Source organism: Pleurodeles waltl, chromosome 6 (genome assembly GCF_031143425.1).
Source record: "Pleurodeles waltl isolate 20211129_DDA chromosome 6, aPleWal1.hap1.20221129, whole genome shotgun sequence".
NCBI classification, from domain to species: Eukaryota; Metazoa; Chordata; class Amphibia; order Caudata; family Salamandridae; genus Pleurodeles; species Pleurodeles waltl.
Window position 1 is genome coordinate 1,068,609,585 of NC_090445.1, and position 23,944 is coordinate 1,068,633,528.

At 49.2% G+C, this 23,944-nt stretch overlaps 1 protein-coding gene across 2 annotated transcripts in view; it reads right to left on the minus strand.

Annotated features, from left to right (window-relative positions):
• The window catches only part of ECE1 (endothelin converting enzyme 1), a 355,802-nt gene that overhangs the window by 197,649 nt on the left and 134,209 nt on the right, over nt 1–23,944 (minus strand). For both annotated transcript variants that reach the window (XM_069240079.1, XM_069240078.1), the window contains one exon: nt 659–800. In XM_069240079.1, coding sequence (XP_069096180.1) covers nt 659–800 — 142 coding nt within the window. The remainder of the gene's footprint in view (nt 1–658; nt 801–23,944) is intronic.

Consider the following 23,944-nt stretch of genomic DNA (forward strand, 5'->3'; position numbering starts at 1 on the left):
TGGAAGCCAGCAACGAGGGCAGCTGTCAATTGTCGAAAATGTGCCTTCTGTACAATGGCTAAAGAAAGCAAGCGGCCTGGAGTTCAGTGGCCGAGAAAGAAGTTAGCAAGAGGACTGGGTTCTAGTGGTTAAAGTTTGTAACCATGTTGGACATTTGAGGTGAGCACTGTGCTCTTTCATTATTTGGAAACAACGTGAGGTGGGTAAGGATTGGTAGTCACTTTTAACGTATGGAGAGGTTCTTCAATATACATATTCAATTTTTTGACCAACTGCGAGCCCCCACCAGCCCCCAGTCATCAATGTAAACCCTTACTTCAGCCTTGCATCCGTCACTGGAGCCGGGAACTTCCTGCTCCGATACCCAACCAACAGAAATGAGACCACAAAGGAAACACACACAACTTAATGGATGCATGTGTGTCTTTTTAAGATTCTGCGAGATTTTCCATCTGGTCAGTGCCTCTGGAAGGATAACAGGGCTGGATCAGAATTATGCTGCTGGCCAGCCGAGAATCTCCCAATACGACAGAGTGATGTGTTCAAATGTAGAAGTAATGCACGGGTAAAGTAATATTGGACATCTTGTTAAATCACACACATTTGAAACCCCAGTCTTTGACAGGCTCTACACTCCCAATCTGCCCCAGTCACTTACGGTTTCTGTACTGGAAGCTGAAGGACAAGATGCAGGCCAGAAGTGCAACTGCCAAGATCACCACCACGACCAAAAGGCGCTTCTCTACATGGGTGCGCTGGGTCCAACAACTCTGGGGCTGCCGAGAGCTCTGCACATTCACCTGCAAAAAAGGACAAATTATTGGCAGGCGTGCAAGATCACAGAATCAAGAGTGACCACGACGGTTAATAGCTGGTCATGTTTCAGACAAAAACCACCACCATGTTTCAGGCAAAAAACGAGCAACCAGTCAGGAGTATGAGTAAAAGCGATCGAAGGACTTCTGGGAGTGGTCCATAACAGAAGGCTTCTGTTCAGGAAAGTGCAGGGATAAGAAGGAAAATGTAGCACCATACAATGCAGGCAAACGTACGTTAAAAAACAAATGAAAACGTAGTAGGCTTTAAATGACTATGAAAAGTTTAAGGGATACCCGAGCTACTTTGCCCAGAAAGCAAAAAATAAAATACAATTTAAAAAAACGTAAAAATAAAAATAAAAAAATAAAAACGTAAAAAAAAAAAAAAAAAGTTTCAAAACGTTATAGGAGTTTCAAATTACTCACAATGATGAAATTTCTCAAATCTGGTTTTGTGGCCTGTTTGTTAAACTTCAATCAGAACCCCTGCAGCCAAGGGGTCTTGGACTCAAGATTTCAAGCAACTCAAGGTCTGGTGAGGGTGATGCAATGGTGATCAGAGATGGCAGTCGACCAGGATGGAGTCGTAGCATGCTTTTTTGGAGATGTGCAACCTGCAGAATTATCGCTGATGTCTGTTCTAGGTTCGTTACTTCGGCAATAACCCCCTAGTACGAATCCCAGGGAAGTGGTTTGATCAAGCAACATGCCATTCATTATACATAATGGTAGCCCCAAGCCAGATTTTCATAACAGAATATATAATGAGTCACATGTACATAATGTATAAGTAAATACATCTCATGCTGAGATGTAAGAACTCTGGCATGGATCAAGCCCTTCGGGACCAACTTCGGACACTACTATTTGAAAAGGTTCAACATCCTGTCTCTCACTCTGTTGGACGGTTTTGGAGCTTCAGCACCAACTCAGGAAGGTTTCAAGTTTCCAGTGAGGGGATGAACCTTTAGCTCGATCCCTATTTTTGTTTTTTCAGGTCGAGCATAGCAGCTACTTTTCTAACGTGTTGGCATCTATGTGAGCTTTTAACCTCGCCCACCGCACACCCATCACTATCACTCGTTCATGGCCTTGCCTTTTAAAAGATCTTTGATGACATTGTTAAATGGTTTATGTTTGTCCCTCCTTGGGGCAGTTTTGCTCCTGCCTTGGACATCGACCCTGTTACACAGATAATTGGACGTTTGCCGGTATGTTTGACTGCAAGCAAACTTCTTTTTCCTTTTGTCTCTCTCCCCTTCGCTCTTACACTCATGGCGGCAGTGGTGCTTTGAATTGACTTGCTTATGTCAAATGTTTTACTTTTAATTTTCAATTTATTTAGAAAGAAAAAGTCCAGTTAGGAACTTACAACGCCAATAGCTCTACCTTGTGCTAACGTGAGACCCATTGCATTACAAATGCTTGTTTCTTTTTGCATCCACGAAGGATTGACCAGCTGATTGCTTTTTAATTCAAAGACCGGGAATGTGGCAGCTGGGGGCTGGCACCACCGAAGCCCTGGGGAATCTGCTGGTGGTCTCCAAATAACCCCAAGAAACAGCATAGAAACTGGAAAGTGAGCAAAGGAAATTTGCAAGGATATCATGCGCCGCTGGACAAGTGACAGGTCTACAACTACGAACAGTTATGCTGTCCCCAAAGGTGTTGCGGTGTTGCTAAGGACTTCATAGTACTGTAACCCAAGGCCTGGTGTAGTGACCAGGATCCTTTCAGATAAGGGGCGGAATTGTCCAAAGCTGGGAGAAAAAAAATAATAATAAAAAAATCAGGACACTAGAGAAACTCCGAGACTCATCTGTGGGGTTGAAAAGGTATTCAGGTCTGGGGTAAGCAAACGCTGGGTCATTCTTATGGCTCTTGGCCCCTCATTTGGGCTGATCCTGACACGCTGGCTAAGTTTCTCTAAGGTTGCTCATGCTCGATGCACTTGCAACCAGAGGAGCATATGCCCTGAAATCCACTTGAAAGGTTTTGGTCTCCAACGCACACAGAACATACCTCAAGTAAGGCCCAAGATAACAGCAAGGTCGGGTCTCGCTGTAGGATGGCAGCTCTACCGAGAGCAGGTCACGTGATGACTCTGTAGCTCCCGACAGTCTCACTGCATGCACCCGACCACAGGATTCTAACGAGACTAACCCAACCAAGGGGGCTGACCTACGTTGTAGGTTACCAAGGGGTAGATCGTTTGCACGGGATACTGACCCGTTAGTAGCAGAAACTGAGCAGCGACAGTGACATGGGCAGACTTCCCGACGAGGTCCATGCCCTTGTGCCTCCGGATATCCATGCATACCACTTAACCCTGCTGCACATAACAGAACCTTACAAAAATGGTTGAATTCTTACGATAAATAAGGTTGATAAGTCACATGTTCTCCACATCGGACATCTTTATGTAGAGAGCAGCAGGGTCCGCCCCCTACATATAGTTCGGTGTAGAGGGGTCGGGAAGGGGTGAAGCCAAGGGGTTTGCAGGTCGGAGCACCACATCCCTCCCCTGAGCTCGGCTGTCAGATGCCAGCGCCGTCATGGTCCGGAGGCTGCAGAAGTTTTCCGAGTCTGGAGCAGGCCGGCCCAGAATGAGATGAACTTCCCCGCTCTGCAGAAACACTAGTGTAGGGAAGAGGATCTGTCGATAAACTTCGTCTTTTCAAAGCCCCGCGTTATGAAAGCCTCGTGTGCAACCAATCACTGAGCAGGTAGCCTTTGAGCAGAAGCTGATCAGCGAAAGACCAAAGTGCCTCGTAAGGCAAACAAAGCTTTCTCTTATCCACAATGTGCAAAGAAGCCCGCTGACGCGCGGAATGTCCGCACAATAGAATAAAGCGGCTAACGTATTAGGCGCTGTATCCCGGGCACATCCAACCCTAGGCACTGGAGAAGCCTCCAGTGGCTCGGGCACCCTTGTTTACTTCAGATAAGCGCCTGCTCGTCGTCATCAATGAGTAGTAAACATCTGACTGGAAAAACTCTTCAAACAAAGCTTGGGCGGTTTTCTGTAAAGCTGAATGTATACAGTGAAATCGGACACGTTCGGTGCGGATGGTGGATTTTCCCTCAGGATTCAGGAGTCCCAAGTGTACGTCTACTACTGAGATGAACACTGTGGGAGAAATCAAATGATGGCACGACTGCCTACTGCACACGAAATAAAGCGCTGTGTGCATCAAGGGTCTTTTACTGGGGACGGGGGAGGGAGGCGCTAGATCAGCTTCAGGGAGCGGTTTCTGTTGCTCTTTTGTAGAAGCGCGTCCTTCGGCAAAACTGTAACAATCCCCTCGGGTCTCCGTTGCAACAGCAGCAAAGCCGCGAAGTTTGGCACTGTGCGACATTTACCCTCTAATAAAAAGTTATAGGAAAGGGAAACACCTGCACTGGGGGGGCCCGCGGAGAGAGAGACTCGCTCTAGTCTCTCCGCGGGTCTTTTCGGGACTACAGGAAGTGGCGCGGGTGCGCCATGATTGGGGGACAGGTGAGTAGGGGTGGGGTTTTAGGGAGGGGATAAAAGGGTTGGGTTGGGTGGGGTCGGCCTCTTTCCAGGCCGACCATTAGAGGGAGGAAGGTGTTGAGGGAGCGGCAGGTTAGTGTAGCGAGGTGAGGTTAGGTTTAGGCGGGTTAGTTAGGAGCGCGCGGGGTGGTCCCGGCGCACACGCAACCGGCCGGGGCGTGTTTGGGCAGGCAGGGAGCCAGAGTAGGAACGGTGCGCAGGGGCCGGGCAGGTGAATTAGGAGGCGGCGCCCCGCCGTCAAAAAAGGACACACGCGGTCTCGGCCGCGCCCCCTGGGCGTCCCCGGCAGACTCCGGGAACCCGGTTTTGGTTTTGGCGGCCCCGGGAAGCGGACGGTGAGGACGCAGGCGCGCGGAGGCCTGCGGGGGTTTCCGCGATTGCTGCGCGCATCGCGGCAGAGCCGTAATTGGTGCCGGGAGGCCGCGGGAGCAGGCAGGCTCGGTGAGCACACGAAGGCAGGCAGATTAGGCCACGCGGCCGCGGTGCCTGGGAGACTCGGCCCAAAAAAAAAAAGAAAAAAAAAAAGAAGAGGGGAGAGAAAGGGTAAGAGCGGTAGGGATATCAAAGTGAGGGGGCCAGACACACGGGGCAAAAGGGGTGGGGGGCCACAAGTAGGTGGCCAGGCCATATATATACTGCACAGTAACAAACAGGGAGGCATATCAGGGCAAGGTATTGGGGGACATGGCTAACGTTCCTGATGCGGAGGCGGTCAGGGCAGCGCTACGGGTAATGGGCGAGGCGGGGAGGGCTGATTTGCTTAGGCCCGGGGTATTGGAGCAGGCTTGGGTGGGTATGACACGCACAACACGGGCTGCGTCAAGCGGGGGTAGCGGCGGCAATCGCGGCATGCGATTCCCAGGTTTCAGAAGGGGATACAGAGGCAATACCAGTGAGACAGGAACGGGCCGCGGAGATAAGGCCAGAGACTCTTAACGTGGCGAGCCCGCTGATGTTTGGGGGGGAATCTCAGGGCACTCAGGACCCGGGCGCAGGCGATATCGAGGCAGGCTTCGCAGGCTCGCCGCACGGGGGGCCCATAGGCAGAGCAGGGGATGACATGAAAGGGCAAACCCCGGGGCAACAAGGGGACGGGATCGAGCAGCCAGCGCCGGGGCCCAGTGGGATGCATTCCCCATTGGATCTGTCACGCCCTAAGAGCGGGAGTGCCTCACACATGGGCCACGGGCCGCCAGCCAGGAAAAGAGGTAAATACTTGGGGAAACCCAAGGCAAGGGCGGGCCGGGTCCCCCCGGCCCCACGCCAGGCGAAGTTACCTAAGCAGGCCAGGGAAGGGGTTTTGGTGGGGGGGCTGCGGGGACCAGCCCCACAGGCCAGTTGGGACCAGTCAGAAACATGGGACCTAGAAGCTAGAATTCGAGAACAGCGCAGGGCTGTGGCAGAAACCGAGGCCAGATGGATGCAATTATGCAAGGACAGGGAGGAGCTAGGGAGGCGACACGAGGGTACTCAAAAGGTCGGAGAGGTCACTGACAAGAAGGGGACTCAGACAGCAGGGGTTAGCGAAGGTACTTGGGTTTGGATGCCACAGGCAGGAGAGGGTAGGGTTCAGGAGGCTGTTGCGGCCGAGGGGCAGGTTGGCTTGGGAAGCCCCGGTGGTTCAGGCGGCCACAAGGGGAGAGGCAGCACAATGTCAGCGTTGGAGGTTGACAAGAAAAAGGTGGCACCAACGGGGCGCAATACGGCCCTAGCGCGTTGGAACGAAGCAATAGAGGGGTCTACGGCGGCCTTCTCTACACCGCGGGAACGGGGACACCAGCAGGTTGGCGGACGCCATGTGGGTCAAAACACAACGGAACCGCCGTTAAATAAATCTCAAGTATATATGGAGAACAAAAGAGGTGGGGAAGAGGAAGATGAGTTGGAATTGGATTATGACGAGGATGAAGGAGAGTGGGAAGATGGAGAAGTGCGTGAGGAGGAAGTGAGCGGGTTTAAGAGAGGGGGGGTGCGGGGGCGCAAGTGCGGCGCAACCCCTGCCTCTGCTTTTCTTTTGCAGGACAACGTCATGGCGGAAAGACCGTCAAGTGGAAGGCTAATGAGGCCACGTGGCGGAATGACGAGGCGAACGCCGCGTTATGGGGATGAACCAATTGGAGGTAAGGGGAGATGGTGGTCGGTTTGGGGGGACGGAGGAGTAGCTAGCACGGTTACTCGCACGAGCAAGTCAATAGTTGTGGGAGATGGTCCAGAGAAACCATGGGGGGACGTAGATCCGGAATTATGGATGCAATGGATGGCATCAGCACAGACAGCGGCATCCACTCATACGGCGAGCGGATTGCCGGTAACATATAAGCCTTTTCAGGCGTGCCCCGCCCTGGGAGGGGCGGGAAATACTACAAAAACGCAGGCGAGTAACACAAGGGCTTGTTGGAATTTCAACAAGGGTTTCTGTTCCAGGGCTCAGTGTAGGTTCAAACATGACTGCTCCAAGTGCGGGGGTCGTCACCCAGTCATACACTGTTTCTCCCTCAACAGCCCGGCAGAGCAATGGAGGGCGTCAAGAGGAAGGGGCGCACAAGGTGCTCCTGCGCAAAAAGGGGCCTACGCCAGTTAGATTAGAAGTATTGTTGCCATGGCTGCGCAGGTATCCAGACAAAAATAGGGCCAGACAATTGGAATGGGGTTTTCGAGAAGGTTTTAGGGTAGGGTATCAAGGTCCTCGGCAGAGGCGATGGGCAGACAATTTACGGTCGGCAAAAGAACAGCCGCAAGTAATACGCAGCAAAATAGACAAGGAGGTGGCACTCGGGAGAATAGCAGGTCCATTTTTTGACTGGCCAACGGATCAGTTAATGATATCCCCACTAGGAGTAGTACCCAAGAAAGCGCCAGGCGAATTTCGGCTTATACATCATCTGTCATGGCCGGAGGGGGCGTCGGTAAATGATTTTATCGCGCAAGAGGATACCAGAGTAGTTTACGCGTCGGTGGATGATGCAATGAAATTAGTCCTGAGGTGTGGGTTAAAAGCGGAAATGGCGAAATGCGATATACAGTCTGCTTTTAGGTTGTTACCAATTCACCCAGCAGATTTTGACCTCCTAGGCATGCAGTTAGACGGAGCCATATACGTAGACAGGGTTCTACCTATGGGTTGCGCGATATCATGCGCGCTATTCGAAACTTTTAGTACCTTTCTGCAGTGGGTTTTTGTGAAAACAAGTGGCCACAAAACGGTGACACACTATCTGGACGATTTTCTGTTTGTAGGGGAAGCGGCATCTGGGGCTTGTGGACGGGCCTTGGGAGCTTTTCAGAGACTTATGCAGCAGACAGGAGTGCCATTGGCACCGGAAAAGACAGAGGGCCCGATGTCAATCATGACCTTTTTGGGCATTGAGCTAGACGCGGAACTAATGGTAGCAAGACTGCCAGCAGCAAAAGTGAAGGAAATCCTAGAATGCTTAGCATGTGTGCGAACACTGCACAAAATGGAGTTACGGACTGCACAGAAACTACTAGGCTATCTCAATTTTGCGTGTAGAGTGGTGAGGGGAGGACGTGCTTTTTGTAGAAGACTTGGGCTGTCCATGTCAGGGGCGGTGTTACCTCACCATAGGATAAGAGTGTCTTTGGCCCTGAGGGAGGACATAAGGGTATGGGTGATATTCCTGAGGGAGTTTAATGGAGTACCAATGTCTTTTGGGGATGTGGACACAGTATGGCAAGTTCAAATATTTTCAGACGCTGCAGGCGCGTCGGGTTTTGGCATATACTGGGATGGGAGGTGGTGCGCGGAGTCATGGCCTAGGCAGTGGTTGCAACAAGGAAGGAGTATCGCGTTCCTGGAGTTTTTTTCCTTTACTGGTGGCGCTGGCGGTCTGGGGACGGGAACTGGCCAACCGGACGGTAGTCTTCCAAGTGGACAATATGACAGTAGTTGAGTTGGTGAACAGACAGAGAGCCAGGGATCTGAGAGTTTTGCGCTTGTTGCGTCAATTCATGCTGCAATGTTTATCTCTTAATGTTATTTTTAAAGCTGCACACATACCAGGGGTATACAACGAGATTGCAGACTCCCTATCTCGTTCACAGTGGCGGCGTTTTCGCGACCTGGCGCCAGGAGCGGAGCAGTCCAAGACTACGGTCCCGGCAGACATTTGGGAGTGGGGGGGCATGATGATCTCGGGGCTGGTGGAAATGTCTTTGGCAGTCTCTACGCGGCGAAGTTACAGGCTGGCATGGTTGGACTTTCAATCTTTTGAAGAGTTTAAGGGCAATTTCTGGGCTCAGGGGTCTGAGTGTTTGGAAGCACGGGCTTTACGCTTTGTGCTGTACTTGATTAAAGAAGGGCTATCCCCGGCCACGATAGGTGGGAAATTAGCAGGAGTGTCATTTTATGGGAAGCTTTTCTTCGGTACAGATCCGGCACGGAATGATTTGTTGGGGAAAATGTTGAAAGGATGGGGCAGGTTTAGGGCCGGGGAGGGATTCTAAGGCAAGAGAGCCCATTACGTTTGGGATACTGAAAGAACTTTTGCATGTTTTGCCAGTATGTTGCATGGATGAACACGAGGTAGGACTTTTCAGGTTGTGTATGGTTTGGATGTTTTTTGGGGCTTTTAGGGTATCTGAATTGCTAGGCATAGGCAAGGACTGCGGTGTGAAGGAGAGGGAGATCTGCATGCATCAAGGGAGATTGGGCATATGGCTCAGGAAGTCCAAGACGGACCAACTAGGAAAAGGGAAGTGGGTGTGGTTGGAGAAAGGAGGTGATGAGCTAGCATGCCCAGTGAAGGAGTGGATGGATTTCAAAAAGAAGTGGGGGCAGGCGGGGGAAGCAGGGGTGTTTGTACATGCATCAGGAAAGAAACTTACCAGCTATCAGTTGCTACAGGTTTTGAGGATGGCTTTGGGCCGGACGGGGCGGCAGGCAGGGGATTTTGGCACACACTCCTTTAGGATTGGGGCAGCAACAGCTGCAGCCCATTTGGGATGGGATTGGGCTAAGATTAAAGCAATAGGTAGATAGAAATCCCGATGCTGCGAGCGCTATGTTAGGCCATAAGGAAACCCAGGTTGAGGGAGGGTTTTTTTTAGGTTGTATTACATTTGTTACAGTGTTTTTTCCTTTTAGGGTGCGTGGCCGGACCGCGGAATGATAAAACAGTGACTTGGCTGGTCGGCCATTCATTCGTACACTGGGCGGCAAAATTTGCGGAACAGATCTACGGCAGATCAATGGGACTGCCCAGCAGACACCACGAAGTGCGTTGGTGGGGAAAGAGCGGAATGAGGTGGGGGAGTTTACTCCCATTTATCACAGGGATGTTGCCACAGTGGGGATGCCCGGACTTGTTGCTGATACACTTGGGAGAAAATGATTTGGTGAGGCAATCAGGGCTTACATTGATGCAATTCATGCAGAAAGATTTGGAGCTGTTGAAGCGGAACCTGTGCGGGACATGTTTGGTATGGACAGAGTTTGTACCCAGACGGGTATGGAGAGGGGCAATTAACCATGGAGCCATAGAACGGGCTCGGAAAAAGTTGAACAGGGCAATGAGGGTGTTTTGCTGGGCTCAAGGAATTAAGGTGCTGAGGCACGAGGATATTAAGGAACGAGAGGGGTCATTGTTCAGAGATGACGGAGTTCATTTATCGCAAATGGGAAATGCGTATTATTTAATGGGTTTGAGGCTGATGCTGGAGAAGTTGAGGGGAGAGGATCTGTGGATTAGGACATGAGAAGGAGCCAGGGGGCAAACGAGGGTTTGCCGGGTGGGGCAGAAAAACGCCACATGGGTTTTCCTGGGTGGCAGGAAATGGGGGAGGGGGGAGAGCCAGATGCGGGCTTGTTCCCCCCTTCCAAGGGGAAAAATGAGGTGAAGGATCAGAATGGGGGGGGAGGATTGTTTACAAACAAGGAGGGCATGGAAGGAATGGGGGAGTGTCTAGGGGAGGGGATTTGAGGAGAGCTATTAGAAGAGGAGGAAGGGCATAAGGAAGCTTCTAAGTTCAAAGATGGGTGAGAGGGATTTCATACAGTTCAAAGTTGTTGTTATTGATGTTAAAATCCTGTCCTAAATAAATGACCTTTTGCACTAGAAAATGAGTGTCAATGTATGTTTGTCCCGATGGGGGGGCCCGCGGAGAGAGAGACTCGCTCTAGTCTCTCCGCGGGTCTTTTCGGGACTACAGGAAGTGGCGCGGGTGTGCCATGATTGGGGGACAGGTGAGTAGGGGTGGGGTTTTAGGGAGGGGATAAAAGGGTTGGGTTGGGTGGGGTCGGCCTCTTTCCAGGCCGACCATTAGAGGGAGGAAGGTGTTGACCACCCACCCGCCCTGCACAGAAGGTAGGCAACAAGGATTTGGGGTTAGGGGTAGGGGGGGGGGGGGGGAGTCAGTTAGGTAGGTTTTTAGGTTTTCAACGTCAGCTAGGACAGGTGCAGTGCACAAGGGTTGGCAGGAAATGGGGGAGGGGGGAGAGCCAGATGCGGGCTTGTTCCCCCCCTTCCAAGGGGAAAAATGAGGTGAAGGATCAGAATGGGGGGGGAGGATTGTTTACAAACAAGGAGGGCATGGAAGGAATGGGGGAGTGTCTAGGGGAGGGGATTTGAGGAGAGCTATTAGAAGAGGAGGAAGGGCATAAGGAAGCTTCTAAGTTCAAAGATGGGTGAGAGGGATTTCATACAGTTCAAAGTTGTTGTTATTGATGTTAAAATCCTGTCCTAAATAAATGACCTTTTGCACTAGAAAATGAGTGTCAATGTATGTTTGTCCCGATGAAATATGACGGTAATGCGGCTGCAGACCAGCACACTTAGTCACTGACGGCAGCTGCCGACGCGCACACGTGGGGGCAGTGGCACCTAGAGGAAGGAGGGCGAGCGGAGCCAGGAATCTGGCTTGGCTCTCAGAGCCCGAGCAGAGTCCGGAGAATGTTTGCCATCTAAATCACACAACAAACATCATTAATAAGGTCTTTTCAAAATTCAAAAAAGTACATTCTTTAACATATGGAAGCTTTGACATTAATTGTTTTTAGACATGAACTTAGAATCATTTCTGGTCTGGTATCTACTGGTCTCTCCTTTTTACTCTAAAATCTTAAGCTTGGATTTGACCTCTTTGTGGATGAGGGTACAGGCATAAGCCACATGAAAGCTCGGCTCGTCATGGGCTCGAGGTTCCAATGGGACTTGCAGTAGAGCCAGAACTAGGCTTCAAGCTCGAGATTTCCGTGGCCCGCCCAAGTGTGGCACAATGGTTCGAGGGATGGACCCTGATGCAGAGATCTGGCCCAGGAACAGGCTTCAAGTCCCGCCTCGGCAGGTCTTGGGCTCAATTCCCCTTGGACCAGATAATTCTCACCTAGGTGCCTAATCTAATTAATGGGTCCCACTCTAACTCTGGGCAATAGCTTTCTTAATCTCTACAACAACACTTGGATGCCTGGCTTCACCCTGGGGGTGCCCAGGAGTGGTCCCAGGAGTAGGCACCACACAGGGAAAAGCCAGGAGGGGTTCCATAGCGGTATGTGTACAGCACCTGGAGACCCTAAAGGGTGAGTAGTGCGCTATACAACTACAAAGTTTACAGTTTACCTCTAGTGGTACCTGCAGGGACCTTTTGGACCTCCTGGAAGGCGGTTACCAAAGCTTTCTTGTCTCCTACCCACTCAAGGAAGGTGCAACGTACAGCACTCCGGCACTCGGTAGTAGCAGACGAACCCGCCTACTGCAATTATATAATCCCTCGCATATATGTTGCCAGGGTGGAGAGAGCCTGCACAGTCTCCTAGTCTGCCTGGGAGCCCCGTGGCTGGGCACTCCCAGCCAATCCTAACGCTGCTTTGAACAGCATCAGGATTGGCTGCAGGGAAGGATGGGAGCTTGTGTCAGCCACCTGGAGCGATGATGAGGGAAAGAGGAGCGGTGCAGCGGCAACATAGGAGGCAAGTTTTTTTAATTAAATGTTCCCCCAAACCCTGACCCCCTGCGTGCCGTACCCGCTCGCCCCTTTGTAGGTCAGAAAGCTGTGACCAAGACGCTACATAAATATGCTTTTAGTGAAAAGTATGTCAATCACTCTGGATTTTCCACTCCTAAGGCTTGAAAATAGTTTGCTTCGACACTTGTGTGGTCTGAAAAAACACCTGTATTCCCTGGCATTATGTGCTATGTTACACGCACAAGATTAACTGAGCCAGCATGTGCAGGGAAGGGCAGAGTTGGGCCATGGTAGGGGGAAGGCGGGAGGAGGACTGGAGTGCACTAAGTGCACATGTCAGTTTGGCCAGCCGTCTTAGGCCAGCCAAACTGACATGCACACTTAAGTTTCTCCAACCCGGGTGTGAAACACAGCCAGGTTGGAGAAAATGCACAGACCCTGTGTATTTTCTGAGCAGCAGACCAAGTCGCTCAGACCAATCCGAATGCTGCTCTCATGCTATTTATAGCATAAGAGCACCACCAGGATTGTGTGCGGGGGGGGGGGGGAAGAGTCTGTTCTGGTGTTCCAGGGACTGCTAGGACACCAACACCATCGAGGGAAGAGAACTGAGGTGGCTGGAGGCGGCAGCAGAAACAGGCAAGTCTTTTTAAAATATATATAATTTTATTCCCTCCCATACACTGCCCTCCCACCCCTCCCCTTGATATTTGCTGGGGCAATCCATCTCCCCTGCCAGCGCTGCGAATGACAGTGCCATAACAACTACTAAACATCACACTCCTACAGCTGTGACAAACCCGACTATTCCAGGGTCTCAAAGCTATAAGAACAGCTTGAGCAGCAGGTACTTGTCATTTTTAATGTATATTGAATTAGTAAACAACTGTTGTGCTCCTCTCTAAAACAGACAAACAACCCCACCTTGTGGCAGACTGTCACACGTGCCAGTGTGGACAATTAAAGGCGAGTGCCGAGCACCGGAAACCAGGGACTCAAATTAAGCACTGCAGGAGGGGCACCAAAAACAGAGTTTTACAATAATCCAGGCAACAGTCTAGGGATTAGAGGATAGCTGGACAACAAGACCAACATATAACCTCTGCTCGCTTGCAGCACCTAAATAACTTTTTTTTTTTTTTTAAATAGCACATCTTATCGTACCTCTGCGGTTTTAAAATATGTAAATAACATATGTTATAACTGTCCAATTTTTGGTACTCCATTCACAGATCTTGGCAAGATCGAACGTTGAGGTGGCCTTGCGGAGATGTGATTTTTATGTCTTGCGGATCACCTCAGATGTCAGCAGTGTGTAACTACCAGGCTACCTCAAGTCCGTAGAACCTGCTGAATTCCCAAACAAAGCAGTAACGGCTACAGCAACTACAATCAAGCTTACTATGATGAAGGACCTCCATCTCCCTGCCCCTCCACGGAGGACTGGAGCGCTTTGATGAGACTGGGCTGTAACATGGGCACAAAACAAAAACCTCAAATAAAATGAAACTCTGAAAGCTTCCAGAGTGAAATGAGACTACTTGGCGCCAGTGCAGCGGTTTAGGACTCCCTAGGAGAAGCAGCCATTTTATTCCTATTTGCAGGGAACAGGACCCAAACCCGTTGCTTCTAGCCCAGGGGAAATCTAGTGTCTCTAGGCAGTGACCTAGTGTTGAATTATCCTTCAAATGAACCTCAGTCTAGTAGTTAAAATACACACATATATAGACAAATCGTTACACCACAGAACCATTGGAGCAAGTGAAAAAAGCAAATCACTTATAGATGGTTAAAATAGAGGCGGATTGGTCCAGACAACGTGGTGAGATTTCACAAGTGCAAAATATGACTGATAATATCCTTTAACTTGGAAAGCACACCTCAGTTAAAATCTTTATGCACCATTTCTAAAGTAGCAGTTTGGTTACCATGCAAGTATAGATAGGTCTAATTCGAATTCATTTTAATAATATAAACATACTTAATAACTGGACACGAGCATCTTATTCATGTTTAATAACGCCAGATTTCTTTACACTTAGTGCTTTTACACTAATAAAATTGTCATAAAAAATTGAGTGGGCTAAGTCCGAAGGCTGTGCCCAGGAAGTATACAAAGTTGACAGTTGCTGCTTGGAGTCTGTCCGGAGGAAGCCCTCCACAATATGAATTTGAAACATTTCTGGAAACCTGTTACCCCATCTGACAACCTAGCGTGGTAGCAAATTTTCACTGGCCCTTTGGAGAGAGTTTGTATATGGTTTTGCCAACTGTAATTTTGTACATATTTTTAATTTTATAAATGTACATATGATGTTTGCTAGCATGTGTACTGTATTGGTTATGGCATCAAGCCCAATGGTAAAGGCTATAGGTCTTACTGGTTTACTAGAAAGTTATGGAAGGTTGTACAGGTTTGATCAATTTATTACCAAAAGATATGACCAAGTTAGAAACTTAACCTACTTATTGTGAAAAGCGTGAATTAAAGGTAATGCATGTTTAGGGGTGGATTGTTATTATACCGCGCTAGAGCCTGAGAGGTATTTTTACATGCTATCTCACAGATCACCATAGTTTGCAAGGGATTTGGTGTTTAACCCGTGCACTGCAATAATCTTTGTTACTTCCTATTGTGAGCTTCTGCATCTTCACCCGCCTCCCTTCCATCTGTGATGTCATCGTGCCGCGAGGCGCGCTGACATCCGTTTCCCCACGGGAGCAGTCAAGCAGATGAGGTGAGTGACCTCTCTTCTGTGGCGGGGGGAAAAAGGCCAATACGTGTGCCCCAGATGAGTCTCTCCTTTCCATCGATGCCTCCCTGGCACCATTTTCTGGCTGTGGACTGTGATTGGCCCAGAGGTAAACCACACGTATTAGAAAAAAGAAGAGCGAGAGACTGACAGTCTCTCACTCGCTAGTGCGATTCTGGATGACAGAACACAGTGAAAGCCCCCACAAGTCTCCTCATACTGGATTTCCCTAGATGTCTAGTTTTAAAAAAAATGTAAGATTTCCCTAGGTGCCGGCTGAGCTGGAGACCAAATCCAAAGCTAGGCACTTTGCAAAAATAAAAATAAAACACATCTGTTTTCATTGGAAAAATGTGATGTGTCCATGTTTTGGGGTATTTCCTGTCGCAGGCACTAGTTCTTCCTACACAAGTGAGGTGCCATTTTTTCAGGAGACTTGTGGGAATGCTGGGTGGAAGGAAGTTTGTGGCTCCCTCAGATTCCAGAACTTTGCAGCACCGAAACGTGAGGAAAAAGTGCTTTTTCAGCTCAACTTTGAGGTTTGCTAAGGATTCTGGGAGACAGAACCCAGTGAAAGCCCTACAAGTCACCACATCAGTGGCAGCTCCTCTGCTAGGGTAGAGGAGCGTTGCCCCTCCCCGAGCAGCAACCACTGCAAATCCTTTAACGAGGAAAGGATAACCAACTACGCTCATTATCTTTTCCTTGTTAAAGGGCGGGGCATGTGGGGAGACGAGTAGTGAGAGGAGTGCACTGTGCACTCCCCTCATTGTGCATGTATGTTTGGCTGGCCGTCTCAGGCTGGCAAAACACAAATGCACGGTAGGCTCTGTCCAGCCCGGCAACACAGTTGCGGGGTTGGAGAGAGCCTGCACAGGCTTCTAGTCTGCCTCGGAGCACCCCGGCTGGGTGCTCCCAGATAATCCTGACACTGCTCTGAGCCGCGTCAGGATTGGCCGCAGGGCAGGTTGGGAGCCTGTGCCTGCGAGACGGAGGAGAGGAGCAGCACGCGGAGCGGAGTTAAGTTTTTAAAAACATTTATTTTATTTTTATGTTTTGTAATGTCCCCACTCCCCCGAGCGCCAGCCGCCCTGCCCCTTGGGAATCCCACAAGCCGTGACTGCACCCCATCCTGGATTCCCCTAGGTGTCTAGTTTTTTAAAATGTACAGGTTTGGTAGGTTTCCTTAGGTGCCGGCTGAGCTAGAGGCCAAAATCCACAGCTAGGAACTTTGCAAAAAACACATCTGTTTTCATTGGAAAAATGTGATTTGTCCAACGTTGTGTTTTGGGGCATTTCCTGTTGCGGGCTCTAGGCCTACCCATACAAGTGACATACCATTTTTGTCGGAAGACTTGGGGGAACATAGTATAGAAGAACAAGTGTTATTCCCAATTGTCTCTCTACATTTTTGAATTCCAAATGTAAGACAGTATGGAAGAAATAAGTCATTTTGTGAAATGCCCTGTAAATCACATGCTAGTATGGGGACTCCCGAACTCAGATTGGCAAATAACCACTGCTTCTAAACTTCTTACCTTGTGCCCATTTCCTAAACACGTACGTTTCTTTGATATCTATTACAGTATACAATGAAAACCCATTGCAAGGTGCAGCTCATTTATTGGCTCTGGGTACCTTGGGTTCTTGATGAACCTACAAAATCTATACAACCCCACAACCAGAAGGGTCAAACAGACGTAACAGTATATCGCATTCAACGATCTACCACAGTTGGAAAAAGTTACAGAAAAAAAACAGACCGAAATGGCTTTTTTCCAACTCAATTTCAATATATATTTTTTTAATTCAACTGTTACTTTCTGTAGGAAAATCTTGAAGGATCTACACAAATTACCCCTTGCTGAATTCAGAATTTTGTCTATTTTTGTTTTGGAAATGTTTGGCTGTCTGGGATCCACCACTGGTTTCACACCCATTTCTGTCACTGACTGGAAGGAGGCTGAAAGCACAAAAATAGTAAAAATGGGGTATGTCCCAGTAAAATGCCAAAACTGTGTTGAAAAATGTGGCGTTCTGATTCAAGTCTGCCTGTACCTGAAAGCTGGGAAGATGGTGATTCTAGCACAGCAAACACTTTGTTGATGCCATTTGCAGGGAAAAAAAACAGATTCTTTTTTCTGCAGCACTTTTCCCCATTTTCCCCCCAAAACACATTTTAGCTGTATTTTGGCTATTTTCTTGGTTTCCTCCAGAGGAACTCAAACTCTGGGTACCTTTACAATCCTCAGAATGTTGGGGAACAAAGGACAAAGTTGGCATGGATAGCTTATGTGGACAAAAAGTTATGGGGGGACTAAGCGCAAAGTACTCCAAATCGCCAAAAAAGGCTCAGAACTGGAGGGGGGTGAGGCCCAGCAGCTAAGGGGTCAAGGGTTTATTATTACTGCACTGTGTTAAATTCTGCATGCAAACTATTACATGCAATCTCAAATCTCCATTGTAGGCATGGATTTATACACACATATGTATACATTTAAAATAAAAGGAGGAGGAGGAAAGTAATGAAAGGGAAATCCTAAAAGCAGACAATTGACAACTTAAGGACTGGCCCACCAGCACAGACGATGAAGTGCACTAATTTTCAGACAGGGTGCACATGTTAGCCAATGGCCCTATTTCACCATCACTGACCGCATTTGTCTCAAGTACCCTGCCGCCATCCATGATAGCGTACGGCATGGGACAATGGGTTAATCCGCTTCAGCCACTGCCTCTATTGCCCTGTGAGCGACTGAATTTGTCTGACCAATTAACCCGTGTAAGGCAGTGTCAGTCCTTAAGTTTTGCATTTTCTCCTTTCGAAGGTCTTCCGCAAGACCACATCCTCTAAACCAGGTAGCCATCATGGAACGTTACTGTCCATAGTGCATCATTTTATACCATTACAAGACAGCCAATACATTTGTTCTAAACATGGTGTCAATTCTAGAAATGGAACCAGCTAAACATTGTAGACAATACCATTACAAGGCGGCCACCTGCTGCAATGTGTAATTTTATTATACCAAGCACAAGTAGACCGTGGGTGGGTGAATTTATGTGCGTGCAAGGGTATGTTGTCTGCACACAATACAGATGTGATGACTGGGAGGAAAAAAACCATCAATAACTGAGGATGCATTTTCATTTATAAGCCAGATCTAGTGCCATTTACAATGCTTGCTCCAATTTACACGTGGGTTAACCACGACCTGCTGTACCCTCACCCCCCACGTTTTACTTAAAATGACCCTCTTGAGGAAAAGGGAAAAGCTTGCAATACATGGCGGGAAAAAAGATGCTTATCTGTAGCACCATAAATTATATTATAAGTGTACTAATAACCCTGAAAATCAAAGAATAAAAAAAAAAAAAATAATAAAGCACTACACACATTCTTAATAAAAATAAAATAGACTACAGAAATTTTCACTGGAATAATTGAATGAAAGATCAAAGAGTTCAGTATGCAACAAACAGCACAGTGATCAGCTTTAAATACCCCCCAGACGTTGTATTTTGTAGGGCTGGTGTTAGCCAAGAATTTGTTTTTTATTACAATTATTTGCACAATACACTTTTCTTCGAAAATGTGTTTATTGGCATTTAGAAAGAGGGAATAACAACATTGTAAAAACCGTAGGAAAGGGCGGGGGGGTAAGGTCAGGGTAGGTCAGGGTGAAGGCAGTACACATCAGCTTATATTTCTCGTCAGGAAGGTGAGGACTAAAGCATACCATATCTGAGGGAATGTCCAAATCAACCAGCCATGCAGCCATCAGATGTCCAACAGCTCATTGATCCTGCTGGTGAGCAAATGAAGGGCCAATCGATCGCGTATACAGGGCACCCCACCAAACGGGGGCTGTCTCTGTGTCCGGCAGGGCCCCTGCTACGTCCAACGTGTCAATTATCTCTCTTTCTCTCAGGTCATTGCAGTGAAGTCTAGGGCTCGGGAGAGTGTGGGCATCTTCGATATATCCAAGGAGTCTCTCCAATGGGGTCTGTGGCAGCGAGTGGCCAGTGATCTGGGCCACGTCCCTGTAGACGCAGTCCAGTAGCTAGCCATATGCGGGTAGTCCCCTGCTAAATAGAGGAATGTGGCCTGTGGGATGGTGCAACTCGCCCAGCACGCTTCCTCGACTAAGTCCATACAATGCAGTTGCACTAGCATGTGGTCTAGCCTAAGCAGGAACTTAAAACGAAGGAGCAGTGTCTGTAATTGGGTGACAGGGCCGCAGTGTGAGTGCAGCAGTATGTCCATTGTGCTTCAGAGATAGGGGGCGGGGCTGGGGCCTGTGCCAAGTTCCCAAGCTGTACGAGCCACGAAGGCACACACTGGTGCCTTTTCGTGGATTGTGGCCTATAGTTGAGTGACCTGTTTGTTGGTGGGTGGGGGAGGAATTTGTTAACAAGTGTTCCAGCACATGCAGTGAGGGAGATGGCACAGGGAACGAGTCATGTCGCGTGTGGCATGTAGTGCAGAGCTGGTGAAAGAGGAGAGGATTGAGCACGAAGGAGCAGGGATACTCGTCAGTCTCAAGTGAGGGTAGGAACTGACCATCTGGGTAGAGATCCCTAAATGCAAGAAGGCCTTGCCTTTTGGATCGCCACCTGGTGCACTCCTCCTGCAGTCATGGGAGCATGGGGTTGAGCATAATTGGTACAGTGGGAGCGTAGAGTCATGACAACTGGCCGTTTCACTGCAGGCCGACCCAGGCCCATCAGATGCAAGGTATTGTGTCAATCTTTAAATGTGTATAACGCATTAGTGAGTGGAGAAGGAGCCACCTGGTTTGCTGCCACTGCCGTGTGAGCCTGTAACTGTGTGGAGTATAGTCAGAAGTGTATGTATTGTGCTTGTGCACAGTACAATTATAGCTGCATGTTGGGCGTATTCAGACCTACCGTTTGGAAAGGTAGGGTGAGCATCTCCTATGCAATGCTGTGGCTGTTTACCAGCTCTAAGTAGGGATATCACATTTGAGTCCAGTCATTTGAGAAATTGTGCAGTGAGCGGGAGGTTGATGGAGATAAAGGAATTTAAGTAGGACAACCATCTTGGCAATGGCTATGCTCCCCGCCATTTAGAGGGGCAGCGGGGTCCAGGTCGGAATTCACGCATCCAACCAAGACTCAACATTACCATAGTTTGTCTTCCAAAGTTCATCTGTATCTCGGATGAGCCATATTCCCAGATAAAAGACCAGGGTCAGTAGCCCACTGCAGAGGGTATTCAGACTCGTATGGTTGTGTTCCTGAGGAGAGAGGGAATAGAGTGGTGTTAGCCCAGTTGACCTTGATACCAGAGTAACCGCCAAATCCTACCACCTTGTGTAGAACAGGGGGGACAGGTTTGCTTGTGGTTCTCTTACATAAAGTGTTATGTCATCCGCATACATGGACACTAGTATCCTCCTGGCAGTGAAGTTAAGGCCACTGTAGGCATGATGTCACAGCCAAGCTTCTAGTTGCTCCATTGCTATAGCAAATAGCACAAGAGATAGTGGGCATCCTTGCCTAGTCCCTCGAGTAACTGAGAATGGAGCAGCGGTCACAGCACTGAGGCGGAGGCACACCATCAGGGAAGTGTATGGGAGGCCAATCGGGTGTTGAAGGTCAGGACATTGCTGATCAGTGGCCAAGTCTATTTCGGACCATGTACCATGGGTAGACGTAATGAAAGTGCCTTCTACGCCGTCATCATGTTTCAGTCACCATACATCGGATAGGCAGTTATTGTGCATGAGCATGTGGAGCAGTGCTGCAGCATTGGGGTGGGATAGTCTGGAGATACTGGAGTGGTCCACGGCGTGGGCAAAGATGATGTTATAATCTCCTACCCAAATAATGCCCCCCAGGGCCCATGGTGGCAATTAAGCACCAGACGTCTGCAAAGAACTCTGGGCTGTCAGTGTTGGGACCATATTTCGAGAATAAAATTACTTGGTCTGTGCGCAGGGGGCTGGTGACAATTCCATATCGTCCATCTCGATCGCACAGCACCAGTCGCATGTGTCAAGGTAGCCTTTTACAGATAAGTATAGCTGTTTCCCCCAAGTACAGCGGAGTACAGGGACACATGGGTCTTGGTGATCCACAGAGCCTGAATGCAGGGAGCATTCGCTGGGATTAAATGGAGTTCCCGGACAAAGTATACATCTACATGGTTACTAATGATGTAGGTGTGGACCAGCCTGGTTTTCCGCTGGTCGTTGAGACCCCATATGTTCCAGGTTAAGCAACTTATGGCGGTCATCCCATATCTAAGGAAGTGGTATGTGGCAAAGCAGAGATTGTCAGTGCCGTGTGCATGCCCATGGGGGCAGTGTGGAAGCATGGTGTCTCGCCAGGTGTGTGACAAGTACAGAGCAAACAGGGAAAAACAAACAGTCCAACATATCCACCCCCTGCCTCCCACTTCAACCTTCCAAATCGGTTGAGGTATCCCACCCTCCTCCTCAAATCATACCCAAGCAATAGCTGAAAGCAATGGGAATCATCCTGTGAGGTGTCAGAGCCGGGCGAATTGCCATGTCGTGAACCAAGTGGGTGGCCAACAAACAGTAGAAGGACACCCCCCCTTCCCCCCCCACCTCCTCGCCCACCCGCCCCCTCAACCTTCTCCTCCCCTCCCTCCCCCTGCCCCCCCAACCTCCTCGACCCAAGATTTGGGCCATACTTAAGTGATCTGCTGCACTAGCTTGCGTGTCCTCCACATTGGAGGTGCGGTTCTCTAGATGGTTTAGGCGGTCGTCATGTTTTTTTATACTCTCATTTATACGGTTGATGCGGCTACTTAGGAGATCAATTTTGGTGCTGACGTTCACCAGCATCTCCTTAATGTCTAGGTGCTGCATTCTAGCACTTTGGGATGACTCCGAGGAGACCTCTGTGTCTCTGTAGTGGTCTGTATGGCGTGTTTCTTGTTTCCCCTTATACCCCAGTTAGGACTGGTGAGCCTCCAATTTGCCCATGTTGTGCAGGCGAATGAAGGAAGTGTATGCTGGGTCCCACCACACCATGATCCCACACTCCTGAGGCACGCTACGGTCTGTACCGCAGGAGACCGCAATTGGGGGGGGGTGGGGCGGGAAGAGATCCTAGGGCGCCACAAGGATTTCCTGCAGGCCGTGGCGTGTCCCAGTCGGATATATTGAAGTTTATTGGAAAGCTTTGTGATTGTCTAATGCCCTTTGGGGTGCCGCCTCACCCCAAACTCAGCAATAGTGGGACAGGGGGGCACAAGCAGACCCAGGGCTGATGGGGGTGGCCAATCTATCTCTATTGGCGACCCATGGGTCATAACACAGGGATCCCAGCAAACAAGAGGGTCCAAAATAGGGGGCTCTAACCCACCCCCTGCAGGTCTGAGCTTTTGCCACCTGCGGTCACCCCCCGTTGCTCAACTGTATTGCCTGCTTTTAGCACCTCGGCCACCCGCCAGAGCCCCTTCTGGCCTCCTTCACGTTCGCCCTCGAGTTGCAGCAAATCTTGGAAGGTCGGGGAGGGGGTATAGGGGTCAGCGCACCAGCAAAGGTCAGGGGCTGCAGCAACAGAGGGTTGCAGGCCTCCCGGGAAGATCTCTGTCAGCGCAGATACCGGCCTTTTGGGCTCAGCAGGACCCCAGAGACAGGTTGGTCACCCATGGGCTAGCTGAGATTCCCAGAACATGCAACCCCTGTCTTCGCTGCCCCAGTCGCTCCCTTGGGGCAGTGATGCATCAGCCCGCAGGGCACTTCCCACAGATGTACAATGACTAAGGAGTGCAGGCATTCTTCCCACTGCAATTCTTCCCGCCAAGAGGATAGGCCGGGGCAGCTCGCTGGGCTGTGATGTAGGCCACAGTAGGCCGAGCTGCTGTCCTGCTAAGGGGATATCCTGAAAGTGCTTCAGATATTATAAAATTGCCTTTCCAAATTGAATTATCCCCTATCCAAAAAGATTTACCTTTTAGGTTGGAGTAAGGTACTACCTAAAAGTACTCGGTGGAGAACAGTTTAAGGGCAATAGTCATGTTGAAGAATCCTAATATAGAAAACACATAGCGTGAGCATCAAAGTTATTATAACATGCATTGTGACGCATTAGGGAGGAAAGTGCAATGTACAAAAAACATTAAAGCCTCTGATTATTCGCAGAGCAGAGTAACTGAAGCAATGCGGCTCTCATTATAGACACCCAAGGGAAAAAAATACAGAGGCATGTGCAAGTAAGCATAAAGGGAAACCCCAAGAGAACCGTGAAGGTGCTCTTTGGGCGTTCTTCAATGTGCAAGGTTCAAAACGTGCCAGTGCATGGAGGAAAGTACCCCTGGGGGAGAGGACAGTGGCGCAGAAGTACACAATTCCGAGATCAGCTTGAGGTTGAGCGATTGAGAGCGCCGCCGCCAACAGACTCGAGTGTAACGTGGAAATTAGGGTGAACAGATTACAAAACTCACGATTTCGCAGAGCAGATGTTATTTGTGGACCCCAGTTTGGCTGCAGCAATCAGGAGGAACTTGACAGCTTTCACGTTCAATATGGTGTTGTCCAGATTCAAGCAGGCCATTACCGCCTGTCAGTAAGTTCGAACTCCCGCACAAATAAAATCACCCTGAAGAAGGATATTTCTTCTTTGCTCTAGACGGGATGGGCAGATGCACAGAATATGAATGAAGATTTATTTTCCCATTCCACAGAATCTGCTAATTTCATATAATAGGAATCTGAGCGGTGCCCAGAAGTTCCACTCCCCCCGTCTAAGTGCAACTAGCCTGGGCTTTATCCACAGCAGGTATGTATGTGCAAGTAATGTAGCCCTGTTTGCTGGGCGTATAAGAATGAATACCTGACCAGGCAAGAGAGCGCATGCTCATTGTTGGCATGTCCTCAATCCTAGACCACTTTTTTGCTGAGCTGTTGTGAGCTTTT